This window comes from Micromys minutus, assembly GCF_963924665.1.
Source record: "Micromys minutus genome assembly, chromosome: X".
Lineage (NCBI taxonomy): Eukaryota > Metazoa > Chordata > Mammalia > Rodentia > Muridae > Micromys > Micromys minutus.
Window position 1 is genome coordinate 35395913 of NC_137970.1, and position 12715 is coordinate 35408627.

General features: G+C 32.7%; 1 protein-coding gene across 1 annotated transcript in view; it reads right to left on the reverse strand.

Moving 5' to 3' along the window:
- The window catches only part of IL1RAPL1 (interleukin 1 receptor accessory protein like 1), a gene marked incomplete at both ends in the record, with an annotated part of 1250687 nt that overhangs the window by 345989 nt on the left and 891983 nt on the right, over positions 1–12715 (reverse strand). The window contains one exon of the mRNA XM_080909541.1: positions 8542–8616. Coding sequence (XP_080765667.1) covers positions 8542–8616 — 75 coding nt within the window. The remainder of the gene's footprint in view (positions 1–8541; positions 8617–12715) is intronic.

Here is a 12715-nt window from a genome sequence, read left to right on the forward strand (position 1 = left end):
TAAGAAAAGTCTATGGATGATAAACTGCACCATGGACAGGTTTTCTATTGGTTTGTATTTCAACTAAATAAAAGCAAGTGATTGAGCTGGATGGCCTTAAATACATATAACACATGAAAACAGTGTATTTTGACCTGATTATCATGAGATGTCATTATTTCAATAGTATACTCTAATACCGATTTTCAATTAATTAGATTAGAAGAAAATGCCACTGGTTATAAAACAAATGAATCAAATTTACTATTCTCTATTAGGAGGAAGAAAGTTTCTCCATTTTTCTACTGATAGACTAAAGAGAATTATTGGTAATGGTGAGTAAGATATTCCTTTGCACTTGCAGTTTTAAATCAATGAACCCTATCTTATCATAGTGTAAAAATCTGCATTACCACACAGAGAAATAATGAGCATGGTTACTCAATTACAAAAGGGTTCTCATATAAAATCATTCACCATAGAGTATCTTTAAATAGCACATTTCTCCTGTGAATATAAATCTTTCAGTGATCATTAGCTGCTTAAAAGAGACTGGGGGACAGAGACTCTTAAAACTGACTTGTTAAGCCACTACTAATTAGAAATCAATCAAAAATGAAGGGAGCACTTCTTTGAAATGATGATGATTCAATTTACCCACAGATCAGTAGGAGCATACTTAGTTGGTAGAGTGAGGTTTGACTGGAATGTTAAGTGTTTTAACATTATACTATAATCACATTCATGCACAAGTTATTTTTTCATGGAGAGTATGAATATAATTTAGGAGTTCTCATTTACTTAGCAAAAATTCAAGAGGAAGTTTATAGATGAACATCTTCAGCTATATTCAAACTCTAAATGATGTGAGTCTTTTTATAGTCTCCATTTTAATGGACATTAGTCACATGGGGCATGCTCTTGTTCTGAAACCTCTATCATTATTATTCATTATTATATCCTTTGATGGATTTATTTCTCATAAATTGGCATTTACTTTGCAAATTCAGGAGCAGTTCTTGTAAAGTAGGACACTCATTATATTTTTTGATTTAGTAAACTAAGGTAATTAGGAGTGATACAAACAGCTTCCTGATAGTGGTGCTTCTCACAGAAAGTAATGTTTTTGTTTGTTTGTTTTTTTTTTTTAATCAAAATGATGTGACTAACACAAAACCATTCATGAGATGCTCACAAGGAAGAATGGTTTGATGCTTTGTTTTATAAAATTAGTTTCTGTGTTTCTAGTCTTATGAAATACACTTGAATTTTTCTTTTAGAATTATAATTTTAAACATACATCATTTTCTTTTGCTGCTCATATATAAACATTTTATGGCACAGTGCCTAATAAACATTTTTTAAAGTATGACCAGGGAACATGTTATTCTTCTATAACTATGAACCTACTATATATTAATATATTGACAGATATTATGATTAAGAAATTTTAAAAACCAAAGTTAAATTTGTAGGCACATTTAAATGTAAAAATACATGTGTTTTGTTAAGGGGAGATAGAACCTAATTTTCCAAAATAGTATCCATCCTACAACGTAGCTTATATATGTTGCCATAGTATTGTATCCTAACAAGTAGATTAGCATGAACAAACAAACACTGGTGTTCAAAGGACACATCAAAACTTTATTTATTGCATGAAAATATTTCTACTCTTAGAAGTTAGCACTTATTGATGGCTTACTACGTACCAGGAGATGGACTAATCCATTATTGCATTATCTGAATACATTCTCTCAATGATTATAAAGGTGTACTATTATTATAATATCTATATTTTTATTTAATTATTTAAAAAATCATACATGTATGCAATGTATGTTGGTCATATCAATCTCTCATTTACTGTACCAATTCCTCCTAGGATCCTCCCCAGCTCACTCTAGGTAGTGACATCATTGGACTGATAGTCTGAATGGCTGTTAGCAAAGCAGGTTGACCAAGCCATGAGTAAGAAGCTGTGAGAAACAAGCCAGTAAGCATCATCATTGCTCCATAAGTTCTGCTTCAGTTCCTGCCTCCAGAATCCTATCCTGAATTTTTGTTGTGAATTATCTCAGTGATGGAGTGTGATATAAGACTTAGGAGAATAAATTGACCTTTCATTTTCCAGCAGTAGAAACTATAAGTAAGACAACAATAAGGACTAGATTGTCTGACATTGCTGTTGCAAACCTGACCATGTGGTTTTGGGGCAATGGTGGTGGCCTTTGGAGTTGGGTCAGTGCATTATTCTCTGGGAGTTTGGAAAAAAAGGTTGGTGAGAGCAATGCAGATAAAAGTCTGACTTGTGAAGTTTTCAGTGGAATTAAAGACTATAAAGGCCATTATATACTTTGAATTAATAATCTGTGGTTCTGGTTAGCAGGTGCTATGATTAAGAAGAAAGAAGGTCACTAAAATGAAAGTGTTGTTCTTTTGTCTAACAAACTTTTATTGTGAAAGTACAGTTATGCTAATGTTTATGTCATTGTTAAGTGGAAAAACATTACTTTTTTCAAAAATGGAGAATGTGGATGTTATTTTTTTTCTTTATGTATAGAAAGAAAAGCAAACACCCAGTCAGTGCTGTTATCCGTGGGAAGGAACATTGTACTGGCATCATTTCACACTCTAGTAGTATGTTATTATAAAACAAAACAGTATACTAAGCCACTTTCAGCTCCTCACACTGAATGCAATACCTAAGCAACTATTGTTCTGAGTTATTGATACTAATTTCCCAACTTCATAAACAAAAGAACAGGTTTCTAATTCGTTACGGTGAAGTAGTAACCATTTAAAAAATGAATGCTTTGATTCAAGACAATAACAGTTTGCATAAGGAACCTATAAAATCAAACTATTTTTCACCCCATAAGATAATTTTTACAGTGTTGTATTTGAATTAAAACTATGTATTTTTAATGACATATATACTTAACATTTTTACAACATATAAATCATAGCAGTAAAGCATATTTCAACAATTAATTATATCGATAACCCAGTAAATTGTGATATGATTTTCATGACAAGAAAATTTTCCCATAAAAGAATTGACTGGGGTTTGTTATATATATATATATATATATATATATATATATATATATATATATATATATTAATTACTTTCCTTGAATTTCCCTAAATTTTAAAGTTTTCACATTATAATACAGTTCAGCTAAGAAAGTAGTGCCAATATGTAGTAGTGGTTAAACTGTGTATGTGTGTATGTGTGTGTGTGTATGTGTGTGTGTCTGTATGTGTATGTGTCCATATGCCAAGATTTTTGTACAAATCTAACCTTTTAATGTCAATTGTTTTACTTTAGGTATTAATATCTTGAAAATCCTTGTTGCATACACAAAAGCAAAAATGTTTGCTTTTAAATAGTCATAATAGACTCATCTGTCTTTTACACTTAAATGCTGATGCAGAAGATGGTTGACATTGTTCCTCAGAGCTGGGCATACTTGTATAGCTTTTATGTTTGAAGCATAAGAGTATGGTAAAACATTGGAGAAGAATAGCCTGGTCTGGCTATTTTTTATTTTTTTATCACCATAGTGTTCATAAAATCAAAGAAAAGATATTATTACTCAGTTCTAAAAGTTATTGTTATTAACATTGGAAATGCTACAAAAGTTAAAATGATCATACTTTAAAAATATTTGCTTTTAAACACAGTTAATGAATGAGAATAAGTTAGTAAAGGTAAATTAGACCACATCTAGGGAGGTTCTTTAGCTCAAGCTCTTCATATTGTCATGGAGGCATATTGGAGGTAGAGGTCTTTTGTACTAGTCAAATCTGAGTTGTAAATAAAATGTGACAGGCTATGTCAAAACTAAGTTAGGTTTCTACTCACCGCATCTCTGGTAAACAGCATATGCTATACTTCTTTCTCAGAGTTTAAGAGAATGGGTTATTCGCCATATATACAGGATAGATAGATGAGTAATAGCTCATGCTCAGCAAGACAAGTGTACCTATTGATTCCTTGGACTGTAACAGTCTGAGTTTGGTTTACTTCCGGGATTGGTCTCACTTCTATAGTGTATCTTGTAGGACTTTTGCTGCTTTCCCCTGAAAAATCTCTGTCCATATGTTTACTGATGTTTATGTGATTTAAAAGAGACAATGATTATTTTAACATCTAAAAATAGCATGCAGATGCTAATTGAAGTAGAAATTCCAGGCTGGTATCACATATTTACTGCAATTTGAACCTATCCTTTTGCATATTTTATATGAATTTACTTAACATTTTGTTACTTTTTCCCTTAGTAACCTAAGTTTTAGAGCTATTTTTTTTCTTCAGTGGAAATGTTTAAAAGATCAATACCAGAAATTTCTTATGTGAGAAGATGAAGGAATTAGAGCAGGACACACAAGACCTTGGAAAGAAATGGTAGGCATGAAAAGTGAATGTGGAGATTAGAGGAAAACCAATGAAATAACTGTATATCATCTTCTTCATGTATTTGTGTGTATGAGGGAGAGGGAAATGGAGTTTATATGTTGTGGGAAACACACAAACATGTGCAATTGGTAGTGCAAAAGTGACTTTGTGGCAAGGATATTAAGAGTTTTAATTTATTATTTTTCAAGTTTTCCCACAGAGACAGGATCTCTCACTGAACTGAACTGAGCCATCTTTCTACAAGGCCCAGTGAGTCCCCTGTTCTTATCACCTACCCATTGCATAGATATTACCATATGTCCTGCTTCTGTGGCTGCTGAGGATTACAACAGAGATGCTCATGATTACCAATAGGTGCTGTTCCATACAGAGCACCTCCTTAGCTAATCTTTATTATTAAGCTTTCTATTACTTCTCATGAAAACCTCAATAATTATAGTTACCAGAGCTAATTGTATATATACTTGTTTTACCCAGAACATTAAAATTAGATGATAAAACATATAGCTGTATAGTTTTATATAGTTCCAGATGTGTTTTCTAATAGAACTGTCAAAAGTTTTCTTATTAGCTTTTTAACTATTGACCTGAAAAAAATGGTCATATTTCAATTTACAGTTTGAGATTGAGCCCTGAACTCATGGTCAATTATTCATCTCTGGGAAATGGGTAAACTTCTTTTACCAGAGAAAGAAAGAAAGAAAGAGAGAGAGAGAGAGAGAGAGAGAGAGAGAGAGAGAGAGAGAGAGAGAGAGAGAGAAAGATGGTCCATCACTAATAAAGTTTACTTACTAACACAACTCAATGCTGCTTCACTGAGACCCTGTTCTTAGGATCTGAATACCATATATTCAGACTTCTGGGATTGATAGCTTTTCCTAAGGAAAAATGGGCAAAATGAATTCTTTACATAAATAGAACTAGAATCTATCATCCTGAGTGAGGTACCCAGTCACAAAAGAACACTCATAGTACTACGCACTCGTTGACAAACTGACACTAGCCACAGAGAGCTCTGACTACCCATGAAACAATTCACAGAACTTATGAATTCACCCCCCCCCAAAGGAAGGCCATAATGTAGATGTCTCAGTCCTGAGAAGGTAGAACAAAACACTCACAGGAGGAAATCCAAGGTCAAATAGAGGAACAGGGACTGAAGAAAAGATCATTCAGAGGCTACCACACCCAGGGATCCACCATATATGCAGCCACCAAACCCAAGCATTATTACTGATGCCAAGCAGTGCTTACTGGCAGGAACCAGATAATGATGCCTCTTCAGGGGCTCTGCCAGAGTCATACAGAAGCAGCTGAGCATGTTTGTAGCTAATCAGTGGACTGAACATGGGGATCCCAATGAAGGTATTAAAGAAGGGACTGAAGGAGCTCAAAGGGGTTGCAACCTCATGGGAAGAACATATTACCAACCAATCAAACCCTCCACAAAACCCATGAACGAAAACACCAACCACTGAGCACATACTGAGGACCTATGGCTCTAGGTGCATATGTAGCTAATGATAGCAGTGTCTGGCATAAATGTGAGGAGACCCTTTTGGTCCAGGTAGGGCAAGTTTCTCCAATGTAGGGAAATTCCAAGGCAATGGGGTTGAGGGGGTGATTAGGAGTGAATGCACCTTCCTGAAGATAGTGTGGGGGGGGAGGGAAGAGGAGATTCAAGCAGGGTGGGGGAAGGGATAAATTTCAAATATATATATATAGAGTATCTGATAAACAAAAAAAGAAAAGTCAAAGTAGAAACTTAAAATGTTAGTATTCTTAGCTCTCTAGGATCCTTTATCAATACTTTTCCATTTCACTCTTTTATTCTTTCAGACAGAGCTTTACTAAGTAGCCCAAGAAGATATAGACAGTGCCAGGTAACCCAAATACATCTGGAACTCACATTCCTTTACTTCTAACACCAGTGTGCTAAGACTTGAGTTATTTAATGTCACCCATATCCCTTTTCAGTAAGTTATTCAACCATTAGCAGTACTAGGAAGATAGTTCTTTCAAATAAACTGTTACCCAAAGAGCCAAGGATTTTCTATATTCCTCCCTTTAGTGAATGATTTACGTGTTGAAAACAGAAATCAGAAAATATTACAAAATATTGAATAAAGTAATCAAAATTTTAGATTGAAGATTTTAGTGCAATTGGTTCTCCAATAAAACTCATGTTACTTTGATAGTGTTAACAAAGGAGTTAGTACTTTGTTAAAACTTATTTCCATGTTTTCTCAAATGAATGCATAGAAAACCATTTCACATTGCATAATACATTTTCATCTCAGTTAGATGTGGTTGGTTAGTCTTTATGAGTTCATTTAAGAAAAAGCATTAAAAAACATCATAACAAATTATTCAATTTGTGAAAAGTAAGAGGTAGGGAACGATTTAATTCATACAAAATTACAGATATTGAAAAGAAACCCAACAGACAAGCATCAAACAAAATTTTTTAAAGATCGTGTCTAACAAATACATACAAATAGAAACTTAAGATTTTGTTTTACTATATTTACTACAACTAATCTGCCCTCTTTCTTCTTCTTCAAAGAATTTGATATAACTCCTGAGAAACACTCATTTTTAAATGTGATCATAAGAAGTTATGAAGAATGGTCACTGATAAGAATTTCATATTTTAAGATGTATTTCTAAAATAGCAAAAAATTACAATGAACTAAATACATAATAGTTACAAATTTAGTTTAGATATTTGCTTCATTTATGACATTATGTTAATGTCTTCCATTTCAAAATAATTGTCATATTACTTGTGTGTACATGAAATTTGTCCACAAAGCTCATATTTGCTTCAAAGAAGCATAATCACTTTCTTACCTGTATGTTCCCTGCATATCCTTTACATTAGTAAGTGCAATCATTTCTAGTATTCGAAGTTCAATTGTTCCCAAACCCTCGTCATATCTTTGTGCAGCATTAAGTGTGGTTGTTACTAGAAAAGGTCATCACATTTTAAATCTTTGTTTAGAAAACTGATTCACACTTTATTCTAAACTCAGCCTTCAGAATTAACATCTACATGGACAATAGGAACTCTTGGTTGTAAAAATTAAGTGCATTTTCATTCTTGATTGATTAATGTAAGGGGTTCCTTAACAATATATATGTTAAAGTATGTGTTTGAAAATCTTTTAACTTAGTTACTAAAAGCAAATGCATTTCTAAAGAACTGTGCTCTATGTCATCTTCCTATCTATCTTCATAAAATATTTGAAATCAATTTAAAATAAGAAAATATAATATATTATATTTTGATTAAGAGGATATTTGATATAACTGCATATATCCAAATTAGACAAACTCATACTTCCTTCAATATAAACGTATTAAAATTGCAATGAGTATAGAATTTAATATTTTTAGTAAATGTATTGTGTTCATGATCTCATGTACAAATCTACAAGTTTCTTAATCAAAGGTGACTTGCTTACATTTTAGTAATATATTATGAAAAATATAATTAGCATAATATGACTTTCATTTTGGTATATTCACTATACCAAACTACTATTATAAATATATTTCTTTTTGATTCAAGATTTTTCAATTATTATCCAATTCCTTAGAAATATATGTTTGAAGAACTTACTCCAAGGTGTATGTAAACATGACCACTCATGAGAATTCAGCATTATATTTCTAAAATAAACTGTAAGCAGTACTAGGAATCAAAACTCAGGTCTTGTAATGTTATGCAGTTGCTCTACCACAGAGGTACATCTCTTATTTAGATTAAATATTAACTTTTTAAAATTAATACTGGTATTTACTTTGGTGATCGTGCACCTTTTTCTCAATTTTTAAAAACTGTATTTTAATGTTTTATGGAGTATTATATGTCAAACAGTTCCATACTATTTTAAAAACCAATTCAAACTTACAATTTGAGGCTATAATATGCTATAATAATATCATTAAAATCTTAAACTTATCTCCTTACCAACAATTGTTAAATATTATATGCATTATTTGGTTTCTAAGAATGTATTGTAGGGAACAATGTTTATAGTTTAACGTAAAACATGCCTATCAGTAGGTTTATTTAGCTATTAAAATACACTGGAGAAAGATGCATCAAGTAGAACTGAAGAATTACTCACCTAGTTGAGTCTCTTGAATTGTCTGTTTACTTTCCATGGGATACAAAAGCTTAGGTGGCTTATCAGTCAGAGGCGCTGAAAAACAACAAAAATAATAATACAAGACTTGGAGTTATGATGCATAAATGAAAGAAAGATCACAGTTGAATTCCCAAATATTTTTGAAAGTAATGCATTTCGTCTTCTATGCAATAACTTTAAGCAAATCAAAAAATCTTATAAGAATAAAAACATAATGCATATATATACTCACTTGACAAAGTGAGTTACAGAATCAGGATTAGTCAGTCTTGTAAAATTTATGACCATAATTCCTAAATTTGTACTTTGCTTTTTGTTTGGAAGAAGTGTTTATACTTTGTACTGTGTGAAATGTAAATGAAATATATGTAAAATGTACTATCATTTTGGCATTAAGTGATGTAATTCTTCTTAATGCCATTTCTATTTTTTTATTTTAATTACTTAGTTGCAACATGTATAACTTAGTGATGATTTTATTCATGCATGTTCTCTAAATGAAGAGGCAATATGGCATTAAATTTTTGTAAGTACGAAAATTCACTCCCATAAAAGCAAATATTAAGTCATATTTTCCTTTTAGACTAAATCCTTTACTATTATTAGCTGTTACATTTTAGCATTTGTTGCTAATTTATACCCAATACTTTCTTTGAATTCAAGGTTTTACATATTTTCTTTTTGTGCTCTTGTCATTTTCAATTTTCAGCCAATACATCAAACAATTTTCAGTAAAGCACTATGGAGAGATGTTTCCTACTGTATACTTCATTTCTAGCTAAACTAGATTCTCTGGATTATAGTAATTTCTTCATGCAGCTTTTCTCTCCTTACCTTCTGATTGAATTGCCCAGGTTTTTGGAATGCTGTAACTGCAACTTCTACTATGTAGCAAGTAGAGAAATTATCAATTAAGGGTTGCTAAACTAAATGTTTTTGCTTCAAGGACTCTTTTTCCTCTTAATAAGGAACACATGCCAGCTTGATTGGTAACTGGAAGACTGATCTAGAATTTGGCTACATGTACCTATTACCAGATGATTTAAAAATTCAGGCTGCCATAGCAGCTTGCCTCCATTTCTCTTTTATAGAGAACAGTTACTGCAAATGAATGGTTCATACAAACTCATAGAAAAGAGATCTTTCCAGAACTTTAATTTGGGAAAACAACTTTACACATGATTTTGATTCATTTTATTTAAAACTAATTGAGTACAGAATCTACTTGTCCTTATTATTATATAGGCTCTGGAAATAAAAGTGTAAAGAAAACTTGAATAATTGAATGAAATAACTCACTTTAAAACTCCCAAAGAGAAAATATCATCCAAAGATGGCCTCACATGGGGATCCATCCCATATGCAGCCACTAAACCCACACACTATTGCTGATGACAATTAGTGCTTCCTGGCAGGAATCTGATATGGAGGCCTCCTCAGAGGCTCTGCCAGAGCCATACTGATATAAAGGAGGATGCTTGCATCTAACCAGCAGACTGAACATGGATACACCAATGAAGGAGCTAGAGCAAAGACTGGAGGAGCTGGAACAGTCTGAAACCCCATAGGAAGAACAGCATCATCAACCAAATAAACCCTCCAGAACTCCCAGGAACTAAAACACAAACCAATGAGTTCTCGTGGAGAGACCCATGGCTCCAGGTGCATATGCAGCAGAGGATTGCATTCTCTGGTATCAATGGGAGGAGAGTACTGTGGTCCAGTGAAGGATCATTTTCCCAGTGTAGAAGAATGCTGAGGTAGGAGAGGGATGTTGGGAGAGGGAGCACCTTCATGGAGGCAATGGATGGGGAGGGGTCATGGGATTGTTGGAAAGGGGACAACACCTGAATTGCAAATACAGAGAATATCCAATAAAGTGGTTAAACTATTATACATTTGTGAACTATTTTCTTTTAATTTAAGAGTTGATCAATTTTGCTCAACATTTCAGCCACTTGCAGATGGTGTTTGTTGCTTCCAAAATAAAACATTTCACTGTTAATAACTGTGTAATACATGATATGTTAGCAATGAACACAATGATAAGGATAGTGGAATAAAAGTGAAAAAGTTACAAACCTGGAAAAAATAAAATAAAATAAAACTCCCAAAGATAGGATATTTCTGTGGTAACCTTTAAATGCTTTTATTTCATGCCTAAAATTATCTCAACATATTTCTCTTGCCACCTAAATAATGAGTTTATTCACTTGGTGTTGGACAAATATGTCAATGAACTAATCACTTAAACTGCAGTGAACTTAAAAAAAAAAAAAACCTGTGTAATATATATGGTCCTGAAAATAAAATAGCATAGTTATTCTATTCTATTCATTTTGTATAAGTGAACTTGTTAAGTATCAGTAAGTCAAAGTAAAATAATAAGAGAGAAAGGTAGATAGACACAGAGACAGATCAGATAGGGGGCTGGAGAGATAGTTACTCCCTTTTCAGAAAACCCAAACTTCAGGTGGGTCACAATATCCTGTACTCTAGCTCCAAGAAATTTGAGGGCTCCAGCCCTCTTGAACATCTGTAATCATGTGTAGAACCCCTCATAAAATCAAAAGCAATATAAATATGTATGAGATAGACAGTGAAACATCATCAACTTGGGTACTCAAAGCATCATACAGAACTAAATGGTGAACCCCATTAATATATTTAGTTGGTTTGCCCAACACAGAGTCTTGTATATATTTGGCTATGGAACTTTCACTCCTCATGCCCTGTATCTATCTTCCTTTTCTCTAAGTGGTTGCCCTCTATTTTCTGGCAATATTGTCTAGTTTCTTTTTGGGTTTTTTTGTTGTTTGTTTGATAGAATACATGTGATTTTCACTGTAGCTGGATCATCTCACCTAACATTATACATTTCAGATCTATATATTTTCTTGAAAGTGACATTATTTCATATTTTAATTAGATACTGTCTGTATTTGAAATGTTTTTCATTGTTATTCTATCATACTTCCTTTAAACATGTTTGTATTAATGAGCACCAAGGCTGATTCTATATTGTGTATATTGTGAATAATAATCCTATAATTAAAAACAAGATAAGTATGTGGCAATATGATGTAGCTCGAAAAAATGGGATCTCTATTTTCAGTTCTTTGAGCAACCTCCAAATTATTTTTATAGTGTCTATATTAATTCATGTTATCGACAGATTATAAAGGTTTATCTTATATACAGTATATATTAATCATCACGGTTCTATCATTCTAAGATTTTGACCTGCAAAATGTATGTGTGTGAACAGATATACATATACACTATATATATATATATATATATATATATATATATATATGTGTGTGTGTGTGTGTGTGTGTGTGTGTGTGTGTGTGTGTGTGTGTGTGTAATTAATAGCCTACCAAACACTGTGACTATCTGGAGTTTTGGAGAATTCACTATAAGTCACATTGATCTGTAGTTTTATAATAAAACATCTTGGGACTAGTTAAACCCTTGTGATCTGAAGGCCAAGGATCTGAGGTGCATAGAGGCCCAATGGTTTGACAATGAAAACAAAACTATGCCAAACAGGAATTTTCAGCAGATCCTTTCCACTCAACACATTTTATGTGCCCTTTGAAAAGTCTGTCAGGCAGTCTCTCTTCAAGGGGTTTACAATCTGCTAAACAGTGAAAACTTGCAATTAAATCATAACAACACAGAGCAGAGATCTGTTACAGTGCAATCTGTTATAATCTAAAATTGTTACATTTCCCTGTTATGATGAATACTGGTTTGAAACATTCTTCTGATTTACCTTTCTTTGGTAAAAGTGAATCAAAGTTTCTAGAGAGCACAACAGTTGAGCAGGTGATCTGACCTGGTAGTAAAATGACTGACTAGGAGGCAGTCACTAAGGTTAGAATGTAACTCAGTTTCTCAGTTTTTCAGTCTTAACAAAATTCATTTTCACAAATGAAGAATGTCCATTGAATTACACTCTATTTGAATGTTCCTGGCATGTTAAGATGCTTAATGCGTGGCAGCTTAATTGAATTGAATTGACAAATAACAGAAATGGGAAAACAGCAAGGGTTCTAATGTCCAGCAAAAATCCATTCCTAACAAGCACTTATTCTCTGTATTTGCAAAGGTAGAATTTGATTTAGCTCTGAAAACAATTACTCAC